Here is an 18,483-nt window from a genome sequence, read left to right as displayed (position 1 = left end):
TCTATCTAGTTATGCTCTCTATCTTCTGTCAAATAAATAAAAATATTTTTTAAAATGCATTAATTTCTGTGTCTTGGCTCTAATAACCAAATATTGAAATCATCGATCAATATGTTCAAAAATTAGTATTCAGGGGAGGGGCCTAACAACCATTGGCCCATATGTTCCATTTGTAAAATTCTATCCAAAAGAATGTTTTTTCTTTTTTTTTTTTAAGATTTTTAAAATTTATTTGACAGACAGAGATCACAAGTAGGCAGAGAGGCAGAGAGAGAGAGAGGAGGAAGCAGGCTCCCCACGGAGCAGAGAGCCCGATGTGGGGCTCGATCCCAGGACCCTGGGATCATGACCTGAGCTGAAGGCAGTGGCTTTAACCCACTGAGCCACCCAGGTGCCCCCAAAAGAATGTTTTAGATTTGAATCTTAGTAAGAGGCATACTCCAAGAGAAATGATTAAAAAATGACTTTCTGTAACAAAGGATATAATGTCCTGAATTTCTTAAACAGAAGGGCTACTTTGCAAAATCAGTTCCTTGAACTGAAAATGTGGAGTCTCATTGAAAGACTTAGGGGCACCCAGTTGGCTCAGCCAGGGGAGCCTGCGACACCGCATCTTGGGGTTGTGAGTTTGAGCCCCACGTTGGGAAGAGAGAGAACTTAAAATCTTGGGGCACTTGAATGGCTCAGTTGGTTAAGTGTCTGCCTTTGGCTCAGATTCTGATCTCAGGGTCCTGGGATACAGTCCCATGTCGTCATTGGGCTCCCTGCTCAATAGGGAGTCTGCTTTTCCCACTGTCTTCCCCTGCTCGTGTTCTCTCTCTCTCACTCTCTCAAATAAATAAATAAAATCTTTTTTAAAAATCCTAAAAGACTTAACATGTGCTTGAAAGAAGAATTTCCACATTGGAGAAAAACTTGTTGGGGAATTGGTAAAAACATCTGCCGGCATTCCAAGTCTACTTTTAATCTTCTATCTTGTCTGAGCATATGTCACTGTAATTTTGTAATTTTGATGATTTTGACTACTGAATTTGTCACTGTAGGCTGCGGGCTAACAGCCTCTTAGTTAAAAGAAAATGGCCAGTTGATTTCTGTGATCTCTTTGTAATTCTTCCTCTTTGCCGTTCAGTGGTAAGTTGGTCCCTCTGGCGATTTTTAATCAAAAGCCAGAGGGCATATTGCTTTAAATGGAATAGATATGTTTGTGTGTACCTAACCTCACCGGCTGTTAGCCTTACTGTCACAATGAAAACTTTCCTTTAAAAACATCAGATTTAATGATCAGAAACTATTCTTTTTTTTTTTTTTTTTTTTTTTTTTTTTCAGAAACTATTCTTAACACAGAGAACAGTGACTATATTCCATTCAACACAGTTGAGGCGGTAAGGATCAAGAGACAATTTTTGCAATCCTTTCTCTTTTGAAAGTCACAGTTTTCAGGCCTTTTAATGAAAAAGAAAGTGAGGCAGTAGGAGAAAAATTAAGATAGTTAAAACTGGGTTTAAAAAATTCAATGTTTAATTCTCTAGAAAGATATATATTCTCTTGAAGGGAAACGTAAAGTGGAAACTAAACTTCAGGCACTTTCTGGGAATGACACCCAATACTGTTAAGAGTGGTGACCACACTAAGACTAAGAAATGAATAACCACCACCTCTAAGCTGCATTTCTATAATTTCAACCAAAGTCACCAATAAAAACTTTAACAGAATGTTTTAAAAAAAAATTTGGTACCTCAATGTCCAGAGAGCATCCTAACCTATCTGGCTTAAAGTTTTGAACTCAAACTATTTAATAAGGTATGTTTCCAATTAAATTAAACAAAATCAACAGAATGAAAGTGATGGGAAAAGGGATATAGGAACTGTGGGGGCGGGGAATGTCTCGATTAGTTAGCTTATTTTGATAAAATGTAAAAAACAACAAATGCACATCTCTTAAAATATTATTAAGTCATCAGAGGTCAAGATAGTTATCCAGAAAACATCACATCATCCTGTTTTTCTTTCAGCAGTGGAACGGAAGCCACTACTTCCATTGCAGGATTTTTTTTTTTTTTTTCCTGTTACATGTCAACAGATTTGTTCTCAAAGCTCGACTCAACCAAAACCTACTTGGCACTTACTGTCATGAAGATGAAGTAAAAGAGGAGTCTGCCAGATTTTAATCAAGTTAGATTAGATAAGATTTTAGTACGGTATGCTCAGAAAGAGAAACTACTTTTCATAGTTTCTCTAACACACGCCACACTGCATTTTCTCACAGAATATTGTACATTTTCATTTCAGTGGGAAGGATCAGCCCAGAAGCACTGGTGACCTAGGTGGGTAAAGGTGCACCTCTAAAACTGCTTCAATTAATTAAAAAAAAAAAAAAAGGCCCTAAGAAACTTAATTTGTTTTGGTTGAGAACAATAGGGAGTCCAGAAAGATCTTCAATTCCTGGAACTTCCAACTGAAGAAAGGGCTGAGATGTCATTTTTCACATACTTCTTTATCCAAGTTTCCTCCATTTGAAGAATTAAGAAAACACTACATTCCATAATGTATTCTTTCTGTGAGGAGGCTCTCAAACTTAGGTTCAGCATCACGGCCTAAGGGTATATGCTACAGAGTAGCTAAAATCCGTAAGAAGGAGACCACCACTACACAAAATGTCTGCCCAGTGCCCAAGGTGAGGGCTTCAAATGGTATCATTTCCTTTCCTGCTGCTCGGTACACTCCAGCAATTGCAGCACCTGTTCAAAAAAAAACCGTGTTAAAAAAAATTAATATAATCAGGAAAATACAGCATTTAAAATCCTACTGTATGTAGAATGTTTGAGATTTTTTACATTAAAATTTAAATATTTAGAAATGTTCTGTTTTCCCTGTACTTTTTTTAGTTGCCTACTCTAGGTTTTAAGTACTCCCCATACAACTTAAAATCACTGGTTAGTGCTTTCAGATGTTGAAAAGTGTGTCCTTAAAACCGAGTCTCCTAGATTTACTGAATAAAATAATCTGGAAGTCATAACCAAAATCATGAAGATATAGCAATTTCCCCATGACCTAATTACACACTCAAAAACTGCTCTTATTTGCCATGCTTAGCACTTACAGGTACCTAAAAAAATCTTGGCAGTAAATGCCAACAAAACTTCTGTGTGAGACTAAGCAGGAAATACTTCAGAAGCCACAGGGAGTGGGGACTCCACCGTCTACTGTACTCAGAGCTCCTCTCCAGAAGCAGATAGAGGAGGGAGCAGAGGATGCGAAAAGGAGAGGATGACTCTACACTTAAGAATTGTTATTAGGGGCGCCTGGGTGGCTCAGTGGGTTAAAGCCTCTGCCTTCAGCTCAGGTCATGATCCCAGGATCCTGGGATCGAGCCCCGCATCGGGCTCTCTGTTCAGCAGGGAGCCTGCTTCCTCCTCTCTCTCTGTCTGCCTCTCTGCCTGCTTGTGATCTCTGTCAAATAAATAAATAAAATCTTAAAAAAAAAAAAAAAGAATTGTTATTAATTCGGGGCGGCTGGGAGGCTCAGAGGGTTAAGCCTCTGCCTTCGGCTCAGGTCATGATCTCAGGGTCCTGGGATCGAGTCCCGCGTCGGGCTCTCTGCTCAGGGGGAACCTGCTTCCCCCCCACTCTCTGCCTCTCTGCCTACTTGTGATCTCTCTGTCTCTGTCAAATAAATAAATAAAATCTTAAAAAAAAAAAAAAGAATTGTTATTAATTCAAAGGGCATGAGGGGATAGATCCTAAGAGGATCCTTTCCCCATTATCATTAATCGTTTTTATTGTATTAGTCACCACAACTTCCTAGAAACTGAGTAAACCAAGCAAACACAAACATCTTAATCTCCCTAGAAACCCCTCTTATAGCTACAGGGACTCAGCATTATACTGAGAAAGCCAAGATTTCATTAGTTGAACAAGAAAAGAGCCAAAGTTCCCGGATGACCCTCCTCTTAAAAACTGTTCCAAACAGAATCCTCTTTGGTCAGTGTGTTCATTCATGCAAACTATTTGTTTACCTCTATGTCTAATAAGGTATGATCCCTGTTCTCATTAATGCTCAGAATCAAGCTGAGATACAGAAAGAAAGTATAAGCATAAAGCAGATTTTGATTAATGCAAGATAGTATACAACATCTCAATCAAATGTCTATGCATTTTATACATGGGATATGAGAGCATATTAACATATTTTAAGAAGAAAGAGGTGCGCCTGGGTGGCTCAGTGGGTTAAGCCTCTGCCTTCGGCTCAGGTCATGATCTCAGGGTCCTGGGATCTAGCCCCACATCAGCAGGGAGCCTGCTTCCCCCCTCTCTCTGCCTGTCTCTCTGCCTACCTGTGATTTTTCTCTCTGTAAATAAATAAATAAATGAAAAGAAGAAGAAAGAGCAAATGAAGCGTTTTCCATACTGGCTGCCAGGAGGATCTGTGACTCTGAAAAGCCCATCTGCAGGGGCTAGGCATACAGACTGTGTCACTAACATCCGCCAGGCACCTGTTACATTGGGTCCCTTCGTAATTCAGTTCCCAGAACAGTGCGTTGGGTAGAAAGAAGCACAAGAAAGTTGAAGTGGGCCCTAAAGTTGGGTTTGGATGATGAGGTAGGGAAGAAAGGGAAAAGCAGACCAGGCGGAGCAACAAAATGGGAAACCGGCTCTATTCACACTGGAGTCTTAGAAATCGAATGGACACACTCATTGCACAGTTCCCGAGCGTTAGGTATTATGTTAAGTTCTTCAAGAAACATTTCCTTTGGGCGCCTGGGGTGGCTCAGTGGGTTAAGCCACTGCCTTCAGCTCAGGTCATGATCTCAGGGCCCTGGGATCGAGTCCCGCATCGGGCTCTCTGCTCAGCGGGGAGCCTGCTTCCCTCTCTCTCTCTCTGCCTGCCTCTCTGTCTACTTGTGATCTCTATCAAATAAATAAATAAAATCTTAAAAAAAAAAAAAAAGATACTTTAGGGGCGCCTGGGTGGCTCAGTGGATTAAGCCGCTGCCTTCAGCTCAGGTCATGATCTCAGGGTCCTGGGATCGAGCCCCGCATCGGGCTCTCTGCTCCGCAGGGAGCCTGCTTCCTCCTCTCTCTCTGCCTGCCTCTCTGCCTACTTGTGATCTCTCTCTCTGTCAAATAAATAAAAATAAAATCTTTAAAAAAAAAAAAAAAAAGAAAAGAAACTTTTCCTTTTATCATCACACAGCCTCCGAGGTGGGTGGCCTTATCCTTATTTTACTGAGGAGAAATCTGAGACAGGTCCTCGGAGCCAGGAATCCAATAAGGAAACTGGGGCAGAAGGTCTCTGAAGAGCAGCAGTAGGTGAGACAGTTAAAAATACGACGTAAAGCCAGTTACGGAAACATCTTAATGCAGACGGGAGAAAACTGGCCTCCTCCTATTGTTACCACAAACGTTTCATGACCTACAGAACACACAGAAATGAGGCCACTCTGTCCCACCAAAAAACTCAAGTCAAAGAAAGAGGGACAGTTTTGTTTAGAGCTCAAGGCTTAAATTCACAGACGTGTGCACGCACACACGTTACAAATTAGTAGGAATGTTACGTTTCTAATTTTTATTTTTTTAAAACATTTTTACTTTTATTTTAAGATTTTATTTATTTGACAGAGAGAGAGAGATCACAGTAGGCAGAGAGGCAGGCAGAGAGAGAGGGGGAAGCAGGCTCCCCGCTGAGCAGAGAGTCTGATGCAGGGCTCTATCCCAGGACCCTGAGATCATGACCTGAGCCGAAGGCAGAGGCTTAACTCACTGAGCCATCCAGGCGCCCTATGTTTCTAATTTTTAAAAGCATGTATTTATGTTGACCTGTATACCTAGGAAAAAAGCCTAAAAGCACATACCAAATTGCAAATTGCGGTTTTTCACTTAGGGATGTGATAATGGAGTGTTTTTAGTTTTTGCTTTCTTATAATTTTTAATTTATATAAAACAGAGATGATATTTATAATCGTACACTTAAAATGATTTAAACATATTCTCATCTTTGTGACATGACCAAAAGCCAAAAAATGAAAAAAAAGTAAAAATAATTTATAATTTGTTATTCCAATTCTTTTTTTTAATTTTTTTATTTTTTCAGCATAACAGTATTCATTGTTTTTGCACAACACCCAGTGCTCCATGCAAAACGTGCCCTCCCTATTACCCACCACCTGTTCCCCCAACCTCCCACCCCTGACCCTTCAAAACCCTCAGGTTGTTTTTCAGAGTCCATAGTCTCTTATGGTTAGCCTCCCCTTCCAATTTTTTTTTTTTTTATAAACATGTAATGTATTTTTATCCCCAGGGGTACAGGTCTGTGAATTGCCAGGTTTACACACTTCACAGCACTCACCATAGCACATACCCTCCCCAATGTCCATAACCCCCTCCCCCTCTCCCAACCCCTGTTATTCCAATTCTTATTCAGAAAGTTGTGAGAGGGGACTCCTGGGTGGCTCAGCCAGTTAAGTGTCTGCCTTCCGTTCAGGTCATGATCCCAGGACCCTGAGATTGAGTCCCACATCAGGCTCCTGGCTCAGCGGGAAGCCTGCTTCTCCCTCTGCCTGCCCCTCCCCCTGCTTGTACTTCACTCTTTTGCACTCTGACAAATAAATAAAATCTTAAAAAAAAAAAAAATCTGAAAAGGGGAAAAAATAATCAGAAGACAAATCAGGTACTTCTTTAAACAAGAATTCTTGTCATCAGAATTAGCCTTCCATCCTTAAAGAAACCACCCCCGAGTGAGTAGCAGTAACTCATCAGTGTTGCTAGCTGACGAGAAAGCAGCAGTTGCTTCTGAAAAGATAACAGCTTCTCTCAATGGCGACCTATCTCATAAAACCTCACCTGGCTTATCTGAAAGACAGGAGAAAACACGACAGAGGAAGTCAAAGATGTCAGTCAAATAATGGGGGATGGGGGGAGGGAGGATGTTAGAGGTCAGAAAAAAACAGTACACCAAGAAAGAGGCCCATGGTTAAAAGCCACTCTATTTTTCTCTTCATCTCACTCAGACATGTTTCCCAAGTGGGTCCTGAAATTAAGTGACTAGTCATACGAAACGTTTTGACTGGTATTTGAACGTCTAACATACTTGTCAAGATTCCAGCAGTAATTGGTCCCACGATGCCCATCAACAGGATGCTTACAGACATGAACCTACCATATTTGTGATGTCTGAGGGTGAAGAGGGCCAGTAATCCAGCGGGGACATGGAAGAAGAGAGAGGACACCAGTGCCCACAGGAACACACCATACCACATCTCTACAGAGAAAAGCAGAGAGGTCACAAGTCATTTCCTAGTACATGGATTACCAGGGGCTACTCCTTGTACCTGCGTATTTCATTTTCAAAGCCACCCAGGCACAGTGTAGGCTCATCAATCAAATATCCAAAGAGTGGTGGTTCTAGAGGGATCGGCATATTGTGGCCCACAGGCCGCCAGCAGGTTTTGGGTATAAACTCTTCCTGGAAAATGGCCATGATCATTCAGTTAGGTCTTGCCTTTGGCTGCTTTCAAGCGACAGGAGCAGAGCTGAAACGGCACACAGCCGATAGAACCTGAGCTATTTACTGTGTGGCCGCCTCCAGAACAAGATGGTCAACCTCTAAAATGGCCAATCATGTTAATCTTCTCAAATGAAAAAGCGATACGATTTTATTTGCTCAACAATCATTTTTCAAGACAATGCAGTATCAGGCCATCGCCCCTTAGAATAGCAAAGCTCTTTAAGAAATGAAATAACTACCAGAAAATAGAAATGTCTAGCTTAGAGACAAATAGCATGTAAGTGAGGGGGCCGGATGGAGGAGCTGGTTCCTATGGAGAATGTCTAACTTCTAAGATGACTGCAATTCAGGCAACATTAAAACATTTGATAACCAACTCTGGTCTAAAAACCTATGCATGAGTCCCCTTGGGAAAGAGACAAAAGGAGCAGATACCATTCTGCCATCATGACTTTGTGATCTGATAAACAGCGGACGAAGCAATTTCCCCCACTGAGCCCTGGCAAGCCTTTAGAATCTCAAAATAGCCCTTTAGCTACCCACATGGATACAATGAAGGTGTCACGTCACATGAAATCTGTTGTACATCCTCGCGCTAGGAGCAGGTAAGTAACAGGCAATTTCAGAGATCGGTCAACAGCTTAACTCAGTACTACTGACATGTGGACCACTTAGCCCTTTGTCGTGGGGGACTGCCTGTGCACTGCACGACATGGAGCAACAGTCTCTCACCCTCTTCCAGTTGTGACAACCAAAAAATATTTCCAGACTTTGCCAAATGTCCTGGTGGGGGAAGGAGGTGGTCAAAAATCACCCTGATTTAAAACCACTGGCCTGGGGCACCTGGATGTCTCAGTTGTTAAGCATCTGCTTTTGGCTCAGGTCATGATATCAGGGTCCTGGGATCAAGCCCTGCATCGGGCTCTCTGCTCAGTGGGGAGTCTGCTTCTCCCTCTCTCACTCCCCCTGCTTGTGTTCCCTCTCTCTCTGTGTCTCTGTCAAATAAATAAGTAAAATTTTTTTAAAAACCCGGTCTGACTGAACCAGAGGGTCTATAAAACTAAAAGCAGTTAAAACAACAAAAATAGGGGCGCCTGACTGGCTCAGGTGGTAGAGCATGAGACTCTTGAGTTCAGAGTCATGAGTTCAAGTCCCACAAAGGGCATGGAGCCTACTTGGGCGGAGAGGTGGTGGTGAGAAGCTACAAAGACAGATGGGGTCATGTTACAGTGGGTTTTGAAGGTCAGACTAAAGACTTCAATGTGAAAACCCTAGAAGCACCATTAAAGGTTCTAAGCAGTAAAAGCTGTCTGGCCATTATTTCACAGGTCCAACCTTACACTCCCAGGAGGAATACAAGCTAGAAACCCTTTCTGGAGGGTAATTTAGAAGCATGTGTCCAAAAAAGTCAAGTGTGCATTCCCTTGGCCACAGCGACCTCACTTCCAGGAAAATTCCAGGACCACCACCTCCAGGAACACACATGCAGGCAAGGGCAGCGGTACCAAGGTCCCGGCAGCGCTGTCTGTAGCGGCAAAGGCCAGAGGCCAGCTGCGCGTCTGTCAGTGGAGGACTTGTCAAACTTGTGCACCTCTGCTGCACCCACATAACGTCGCACTGCACAATCACGTAAAAACACGGGCTTTGGGGTGCCTGGGTGGCTCAGTGGGTTAAAGCCTCTGCCTTCGGCTCAGGTCATGGTCCCAGGGTCCTGGGACCGAGCCCCGCATCGGGCTCTCTGCTCAGCTCCCTTCCTCTCTCTCTGCCTGTCTCTCTGTGATCTCTGTCTTTCAAATAAATAAATAAAAAAGCTTAAAAAAATGGGCTACATCTTTATATACCGAGGGGATTAAAATGCCCAACCCACCTTGGGAAGTAAAAAAAAAAAAACCAAGGTGCAAAAGCGTGTATAAGAGATCCTATGTTTTTGTTTTTTTTTAAGATTTTATTTATTTATTTGACAGGCAGAGATCACAAATAGGCAGAGAAGCAGGCAGAGAGAGAGGGGTAGAAGCAGGCTCCCCGCTGAGCAGAGAGCTGGATGCAGGGCTTGATCCCAGGACCCTGGGATCATGACCTAAGCTGAAGGCAGAGGCTTTAACCCACTGAGCCACCCAGGCGCCCCAGAAGATCCTGTTTTTATAAAAACAAAAGAAACACCAACAAATGTGTGTGTAAATAATTCTATGCCCTTGGAGAAAAGTCTAGACATAGGTGTATTTAATAAGTATTTATGACATGCACAGGCACTATTCTAAGTGCTTTATAAATCTTATCACATGCAATCCTCTATTACAACTCCATGAGGCACAGATCATGAATTTCCACGGCTCCTGGATGAGGAAACAGAGGCGGAGGGAGGGAAGGAATTTACTGGAGTCCACAGTGCTGGTGAGTCCACCAGACCAGCAGGAGGCAGAGTTGGAGGCCTGCTGGACTGACACCCCAAGCCACGCCCTTCTCTTCGATGCCACACAGCAAGTAACAGAAAGCAACAGAAAAGTGTTATTTCTGGGGGCGCCTGGGTGGCTCAGTCATTAAGTTTCTGCCTTTGGCACAGGTCATGATCCTGGGGTCCTGGGATGGAGCCCCGCAGCAGGCTCCCTGCTCAGCTCCCCCTACCGGTGCTCCCGCTCTTGCTGTCTGTCAAATAAATAAATAAAATCTTCAACAAAAAAAAAGTGTTATTTCTGGGGAGTTGGATAGGCTGGGAAAGGGCTGATGAGCATTCATTTTTTACTTTGATTTTTCCCCCCTCTTTTTAGGTAGGCTCCACGCCCAGGGGGCCGGCGGGTGGGGGGCGCAGGGCTTGAATTCACAACCTTGAGATCAAGACCTGAGCCGAGATCAAGAATGGGAGACTTAACTGACTGAGCCACCCAGAAGCCCCTACTTTGATTTTTTTTTTAAGCTTTTCTAGTTGTTTACTGGTTTTATAAAATTATTATTAAAAGAAACTAGAAAAAGAAAAAAAAAGAGCCTTTGTTTCTAAAAGAGCAGTTCAGGAAGGCTGATCTGATTGGAATGAACAACTGCAGAAACCAAACAGCTTGGGGACAGTGGAGGGAGGGAAGGGGAGGACCAGGGGCTTTTCTCAAAGCTGTCTCTGAAGCGGTCCTTGAAGCCGTTGTAAGAATTACTGCTGAGCATGCTTTCTTTCCAGATCAGTTTTGAATTGTTGGGGGTGGGAGATTAGGAGTGGACGCCAAATCTCTCCAAGTCACCCCTGGCATTGTCAGTGATGACTGTTGTAATACAAAATCAGATGCTCAGAAATTCTGACTCACATCAAGTTTCAATTAATACCATATTCTATACCTAAATTAGGACACCTACCTCAAGCTTTGGATGATAGGCTCCAAATGAAACTATCAGGCATGCCCCATCTAGGACTCAAAGTTTATTAAAAATAACCAATGATTAGGGGCGCCTGGGCGGCTCAGTAGGTTAACCATCTGTCCCTTGGCTCAGCTCACGATTCCAGGGTCTGGAGTTCGAGCCCCTCGAGGGGCTCCCTGCTCAGCTCAGCTGGGAGCCTGCTTCTCTCTCTCCCACTGCCCCAATCCACCACTCAAGCTCTCTCTCAAATTAATAAATAAAATCTTAAAAAAAAAAAACAAAAACCCGAGGTACTTTTGCTCTGGTGAAAAGCTATCAGACAGCTATAAAAAGTTTCAAACCATTCGTGAAACTTTTTTTTCCCCCTGCTGAACAGGATATATCTTCCGAATAATTTTTTTTTTACTGTTGAAACTGGTCTGTTTGATGGCGTTTGGCAAATTCTGCTAAACCAAGTTAGATCATGCAATACGGAGCATGAAGTGATTAGACAGTAAGGTCCCAAGCTTAAAAATTAAATATGTATAACGTAAAAAATATGTGTAAAATATATAAGTATATATACATACACTAATTAACTACTGTCCCTCCTCAGCCAAAGAAAAAAAGCTCCTCTCCAGCCAGGATATTGATTAGGAAAGCAGGCAGGGTTCGCAATCCCCGGGGTTGGAGCCCTGTTCTCTTTGGAAGTAAGCCTGTCTGCTACCACAGCCTCCTTTCCAGCCTCGGCCAGGAGCTCCTCTTGCTTCCACAACCTAGGACACTCGCCCTCTTTTGTGGGCAGCGGCTCCCAGAGTCCCTACTGGAGAGCAGACAGTCCAGATACGGCCCCTCCAATAAATGTGCACCCGCCAGAGCTCCGGTGCCCACAAACCCCTCCCGCCTGGGCAGCCCCTGTTGCACCCTGGCTCAGGGAGAGCAGCCTGGTCTTCCAGGCCTAAGCCACCACTCCCCCCCCCCCACCCCCCCAATGGCTGGACCCCAGGCCACAGCACGGCACCATGCTGTTCCCTTCCAAAGCAGTAACCCCTATCTTCAGTCCAAGTCCTTACTAGCTACTCCCCAGGGCATGCGCAGACTCTGCCCTCCATCCCACCACCTGGTCTGCAAAATGCGATGGGGGCACCAGGAACACCACCGTCCTGGAGGGGTTGGGGGGGTGAAAATGGGATGCAAACCTGCCTCTGAGAACTCCGAGCAGTGGCCATCCTGGCTGCTGGCTGCGACAACTGACTTAAGACCCCACCACCGACCTGGCACCATTCTCAGGTCTTGCTGGGGCTCCCCGAGTCTCAGGGGTGACCTGGGGAGCCAAGTGGGAGGTGAGACACACCAACTTGGTAAGTTCCATGAAAGTGGGTCTGACAGGACTGAGGCCTTATAAGACGAGGAGATCTCTCTCTCTCTCTCTCTCTCCCTGCCTTGTGAGGACATAGCAAGAAGGCGGCCCAAGAGTGCCCTCGCACCACGGCCATGCTGGCCCCCGGTCTTGGCCTCCCAGTCTCCGGGGCTGTGAGAAACTAAGTTTCTTTATTTAAACAACTCAACCTAGGGCATTCTGTTACAGCAGCCTAAGCGGACGAAGGCATCACCACTCACTGACTCCCGAGCTCCCTGCCGCACAGCTGCTGCCCCAGGAGGACTGCTGGGCCACCAACCTACAACTTCATTTTCCTAAAAGCTGAAAGGCCTATCGGTAAACAAGGGCTGGCACAGCAGGCCAGCACTTCCTTGGGTTTCGGAGAAGGGGACGCGCACCGCCCCCTCCTACAACCTTGAGCTGCCTCCATTAGCTACCTCGGGGCCCACGTATTTTATATAGCGACTCTTAAGAGTCTCATTAAGTAGCAAAAGAAATTATGTTAGATGAGTAGGACACTTTATAAAACACTTTTCAGTTGGATGAGATTATTCCAGCACTCTTAATAGCAAAGGCAAACCCCGATCAATAAAACACTTAGAAGAAAACTAAGTGATTTCCTTTTAACCTACTGCACCTTAATTTGCTATTTAATAGCTGTTTATTGATCATCGTATAGTACTTTTCATTTCTCTGGTTCAATATGCTGTCAAAGATCTATGTCTCAGGGCGCCTGGGTGGCTCAGTTGTTAAGGGGCTGCCTTTGGCTCAGGTCATGATCCCAGGGTCCTGGGATCCGGCCCCACATCTGGCTGCCTGCTCAGCGGGAAGCCAGTTTCTCCCTCTCCCACTCCCTCTGCTTGTGTTCCCTCTCTTGCTGTGTCTCTACCAAATAAACAAATAAAATCTTAAAAAAAAATCTGTGTCTCTACATCTCACAACGTTTCTTTGTTCACTGTTTCAGATCAAGTGCGTTACCTTCAGCTTTCCTTACTCTGACGGCTAAAGTCCCATCACTTCCCATTGTTGAAGTATAAATCAGATAATTTATCTGTAACAAGAAAATTATAAGCGGAAATGGGATTAAGCACTGGTGGGAGAATGGGCCCCGAAGATATCCACGCACTCATCCCCAGAACCTGTACAGACATGACAAAGGCAGTCTGCGGGTATGATTAGATTAGGGGTCCTGGGACAGGCGAGAGGCCTGGCTTCTCCAGGTGGGTCTAATGTCATCACAAGGGTGCTCGCAGGAGGGAGGCAGGAGAGTTGGAGAGATCTGAAGATGCTACTGGGCTGGCTTTAGAGATGAGGGGAGGGGCCGTGAGCCAAAGAATGCAGAGGCAACTTAGAGAAGCTAGAAAAGGGAAGAAAACCAATTCTTCCCTGAGCCTCCAAAACGAAGGCAGCAAAAAAAAAAAAAAAAAGGAAGGCAGCATTGCTGACTTATTTTGGATTTCTGATTTCCAGGACTCTGAGATGATGAATCTGTGCTCTTTTAAGCCACTATACTGCACTAAGTTGTTACAGTGGCAAGGGCAAACTACTACCAGCGCTGAGTTCATACACTCAACAATCAAGTGGTTACTGAGCTCTTCGCCCAGGTCAGCAAAACAAGACGAAACAAGACAAGCCCCAAGATGCTGCCCATAAGGAGCTTATTATCTTTAAGAATCTGTTTTTCAGACAGACACTTCAGTTAGATAGCTAAGCCACAGAGACTGTAGAGTCCTCTAGGTGAGTTCTGTATTAACAAAAGGGGTTGGTAATGGCGGGCCCTCTAACTTCTACAACTGAGACATCCGGTTTCCAAGCAAGGCCTCAACACCAACCTGGCCCCAGTTAGCAGGACCGGAAGAAGCCTAAGCCAAGGGGGCATGGTGAGGCTCAGCACTTACCTATCCTTTTAGCTGGCCCCACTCCACCCTATGCTCCAGGTCAAACAACCATATGAACACAGTCAGCTCCTCTGAAGCTGGGGTTCTAAGTAGATCACATCAGTCCTCCTGGGAACTGGAGTCCTACCTGGCCCTGCCACTCAATGCTGACCTGCCTTGATATTAACTGTCCATGAGCCTCCATCTCCCCATGGTGCCCACTGTGAGGATCCCCCCTTACCAAACCCCACCCACCAACGGTGGGGGTTGTCCATCTGTTCTCCCGGGAAATAGTAAAAAATACATATATTGGTTCCTGACACAGAGCTCCTAAAACCCTTAAAATAGTGGTGCTGGGGAGTACCTGGGAGGCTCTACCTGTTAAACATCAAGTGATGATCTCAGGGTTGGGGGATCGAGCCCCATGTCAGGCTCCGTGCTCAGCAGGGAGGCCGCTTAAGACTCTCTCTCTCCTTCTGCCCTCTCCCCACTTGCATCTGTGATCTCTCTATCTAAAATAAATCTTCAGGAAAATCTTTTGTTCTAGTATTTAGTCTTTGACCTGGGTTTCTGATACAGAACTAAATCCCTTGGAATTTTTAGCACCACTTTCGTTGTCATGAGGCAACTCTCCGTGGGCTCCAGCATGGGGGCTGGTCACCCGAGAGCCATGATTATAAGCATGGAAATGTCAGGCCCACCCTCCATTCTCTGGAGCAGGGAGAAGGGCTGGAAGTAGAGTTAATAATCAATCATGCGAACGTGATGAAGCCTCCATAAGACCCCGGATGCATGGCGTTGGGAGGCTTCTGGGTTTGGTGACTACACCTAATGTGCTGGGAGGGTGGCAGTCCCCCAACTCCACAGGGACAGAAGCTCCTTTGTTCAAAATCCCTTCTGAACCTCACCCTATGTATATCTTTATCTGGTGTTCATTCATAACCTTTAATATCCTACATAATAAACCGGTGATCTAGGAGGTAAACGGTTTTCCTGAGTTCTGTGAGTTGCTCTAGAAATTAACTGAACCGAGGAAGGGGGTCCAATTGTGACTCATTTCTTTAACTGTTGACCCATTCTTGACTCTAGCAATGGTGCAACGTAACATAAGTAGATTTAATTATAATACACATACTTTTACATTGATATTCATAAAATTCATACCTTCAGAGAGTTAATGTCATTCCTGATAAAAGGAAAGCTCTGCCTTTCTTGGCAATCAGATTTACCAAAAAATGATGACAACAACAAAAGAAATCGGAACATCCTGGAATAAGGAGGGTTAGTCAGAATCTAAATGGCTAAACTGCAAATGCAGATAAAAAAAAAAAAAAAAATCAATTCCAAGCTTCCTGATAGTGACGAACCACAGGGTATTTTAAAGATTTTTTTTCTTAACTGGAGAGACACAGAGGGAGCCTGCTTCTCTCTCTCCCTCTGCCTACACCTCTCCCTGCCTGTGCTTTCTCTCTTCCTGTCAAATACATAAATAAAATCTTAAAAAAAAAATAAAACCAGTGTGTGATCCTTGATTAGAACTGGGGTTTTGTTTAAAAAAAAAAAAAGGCTATAAAAGGCATTATTCAGACAACTAGAAAATTTAAATAAGGCCTGTACATTAGACAACGTTATTCCTTTTTTTTTTTTTTTTTTTTAATTTTAAGTAGGCTCCATAACCAACATGGGGCTTGAACTCAAAACCCTGGACTGAGTCGCATGCTCTACCGACTGAGCCAGTCAGGTGACGCCAGACACCAAGATCCTATTGTTAAATTTCCTGGGTGTGATAAAGATTTTTTGGCTATGACAGAAAGTGGACTCATTTTAAAAGATACATGCTGAAGTACTGGGCGTCAGATGCCATCACTTCGATAACTTCCTTTCAAATGGCTCTGCAGAAAGTAAAAATGTTATGTGTGTATATATATTTATATATATATATATATATATTTATGTGTGTATATATATTTATATACACACACACAGAATACACACAAAAATATGCATATATATGCACAGAGATTCAAAAGAATAAAAATACTGAGAATGAGTCTAAGTAAAGGATATATGCTCATTATACGAGCACTGCCATTTTTCAGTACGTTTGAAAATTTCAAAATAAAGAGTTGGGGGGGAAATAAGGAAGCAACAACAGACTAATCTGGTCCAGTAGTAACTCCATGAACACTTCATTTTTTAAACAGTGTCTGCAGAATGCCATATATTTCTGTTGTCAATGTCAAATGCAATCTTAGTAGCTTCTGAGACAATGAGAGTTGCCAGATTACCATTTTAGGTATAATTTTTTTTTTAAGATTTTATTTATTTATTTGATAGAAATCACAAGTAGGCAGAGAGGCAGGCAGAGAGAGGTTGGGGGGGGGCAGGCTCCTCGCTGAGCAGAGAGCCCGATGTGGGGCTCCATCCCAGGACCCTGAGATCATGACCTGAGCCAAAGGCAGAGGCTTAACCCACTGAGCCACCCAGGCGCCCCATTTTAGGTATAGCTCTAAACTAACATCTGCGTCTGCACCAACACGTGCAGCTGTGCGGGGAAAATACTAGGCAGGTAAAATACACAGCAAGTCCCGGGTGTCCACTGAATGGCGCCCGGCAGTCGCTTCCCAGTGGATGAGAAATCACAGGTGCCTTGTTTATGACCGAAGTCAGTAATCCAATCGTCCCTCCTTTGCAGGTCTCAGGCCCAGTTCTCGAAATATTACTCAAGGTAATATACCAGTCAGCTTTGCTGGGCAGCCCAACCTCACCCTTCAATCGCCACTGTTGTGTCTTCTTGCCTTTAAAGGTCCAACACAGAACTGTGCCCTCCCCTCAAAGCCTTTATCAGCTTCTCAAATAATTTCTCCTCCTCCCAGCTTTCTGAGCATGCAGCGCTTTCTACCTTGTATTATAATTCTGAAAAACCCTTACACGAGACCCAGCAGAAGCTCCCGTGCACGTTACCAAGAGTGATAAGGAATCTGTGTGAAAGAGCTCGAACGCAGGAGTGGGGAACTCTGCAACAGGTCTCAGAAAGTGATTCCTAGAAAGAGAAGCTGGCGGAGTGGGCGCATTTGGACGCAGGTGCGAGCGAACCGCAGACAACCTGGGGGTGCCGGGGGCTGGGCGAGACCAGACCTCGTCAGAGCCGGAGCACTGCGTTCGGCCCCTCAGCCCCGCGGGGACGGTTCGGCGTCCGAGCTGCGAGAGCCGCGGAGGGCCGCGCGGCCGGGCGGACCGCAGGGGCCAGGCGTCGCGCGCCCCAAACAAGGAGGGGCGACCGCTTCCGGGGCTCCTTCGAGTCCCAGTCTGACCCTGGGGCGTCCGGAAACTCCAAAAGCAAGATCAGTCCAAGTGGCCGTCGAGCTCCCTCCACTGACCGGTCCACTCCCCGCCGCTCCCTCCGCTCTGGCCCCCAGCGCGGGGTCGCGGTGACCGGCCCGAGGTGCCGGCGAGGAAGCGACGGGGGAAGGGCCATACTCCCCAGCTCCCCGCCGAGAGAGCGGGAACCTCCTTCCAGGAGGGAAATAGCCCGGGAAAGGTGGGACCGCCGGGCGCAGAAGCCACCCGCCCGCTCGCTCGCCGGCTAGGGAAGGGGTGCCCCCCTGCCGGGCGGCGACGCCAAAACGCACAGTGCGCAAGCGCGGCACGGGGCGAGACCGGTACCTGGGAAGGAGCAGAGAGAAGTGGAGTTGGGGCACAGGGTCCCGTTGCCCACCCGTGGCACAAGCTTCAGGCTGAGGATCTGCTGTAGGAGCCCGGCCGAACCCCCGCTGCCGCCGCTCCCCTCGTGCTCCATCCCGCCGCCATTCACTGCAGAGAGATGGAGAGAGCGTCCAAACTGCCTCCGAGTTTCGCTCGCACTCACGGACCGAAGCGCTACCCGTACCTCCGCCTCCTCAGCTTCACCCTGGAATGGGGCCCTCTTCCTCCCACCCCAACCGCGGGGCCAAGTGATGGCTCCTCCTCCAATCACAGGGCGCTGTAGATGGCAGGGGCGGGGCGAGAGTTGTTCCCGCCCCTGACGTTGCGCACGGCTCTCCGGTGGCACCCACGGGCTACGCCCCCTACTGGACAAGTCTCTCCTCTCCAGGAGGGTGCGCTCTTTTCTGTTCTTCTCTGCAGCGCCACCTTCAAGAATGTAGGGGAATTGCATACCCACCCAGACCTGACGTGTAGATTTAAAAAGGGATCTGGAAGACAGTAGCAACGCCTTCAACATTTGGAAGGGAAGCGATTTTTTTGAAAGCTGAAATACCTTAAATTAAACGTTCCGTGCAAAATTCATAGTATTTTACGTAATATTAAGTATTGAGTGGAAAATTCATGTATTTTATGTAATATTAATTCAAGAACATTAGCAAATTGTTTATTAGAGTTCCCTCTTGAAGACTTTGTTGTTT

At 45.4% G+C, this 18,483-nt stretch overlaps 1 protein-coding gene across 4 annotated transcripts; it reads right to left on the bottom strand.

Moving 5' to 3' along the window:
* Positions 1 to 1,930: 1,930 nt before the first annotated feature.
* On the bottom strand, positions 1,931 to 17,998 carry TMEM170A (transmembrane protein 170A). 4 transcript variants are annotated; one of them, XM_045987865.1, is made up of 3 exons: positions 17,747 to 17,998; positions 7,088 to 7,258; positions 1,931 to 2,738 (listed from the first exon to the last, which is right to left on the bottom strand). In XM_045987865.1, the coding sequence occupies exons 1-3, from the start codon at positions 17,877 to 17,879 to the stop codon at positions 2,608 to 2,610; spliced, it is 435 nt and encodes a 144-aa protein (XP_045843821.1). In that variant the 5' UTR covers positions 17,880 to 17,998; the 3' UTR covers positions 1,931 to 2,607. The 4 variants fall into 4 exon arrangements, with proteins under 4 accessions (XP_045843821.1, XP_045843822.1, XP_045843825.1 ...); XM_045987866.1 differs by having other exon boundaries at positions 7,157 to 7,258; XM_045987869.1 differs by lacking the exon at positions 17,747 to 17,998 and adding an exon at positions 17,219 to 17,688 and having other exon boundaries at positions 7,157 to 7,258.
* Between the last annotated feature and the right edge of the window lie 485 nt (positions 17,999 to 18,483).

The sequence above is a fragment of the Meles meles genome, chromosome 19, assembly GCF_922984935.1.
Source record: "Meles meles chromosome 19, mMelMel3.1 paternal haplotype, whole genome shotgun sequence".
Lineage (NCBI taxonomy): Eukaryota > Metazoa > Chordata > Mammalia > Carnivora > Mustelidae > Meles > Meles meles.
Note: the sequence above shows the minus strand (reverse complement) of the source record. Positions and strands in the feature narration are given on the sequence as shown.

Coding starts and splice junctions, on each gene's coding strand:
- TMEM170A (XM_045987865.1), bottom strand. CDS start 17,879: ATGGAGCACGAGGGGAGCGGCGGCAGCGGGGGTTCGGCCGGGCTCCTA. Junction 7,259..17,746: donor TTCTCTCTGCTCCTTCCCAG/GTACCGGTCTCG, acceptor TTTTCTCTGTAG/AGATGTGGTATGGTGTGTTC. Junction 2,739..7,087: donor TACTGCTGGAATCTTGACAA/GTATGTTAGACG, acceptor TTTTTTGAACAG/GTGCTGCAATTGCTGGAGTG.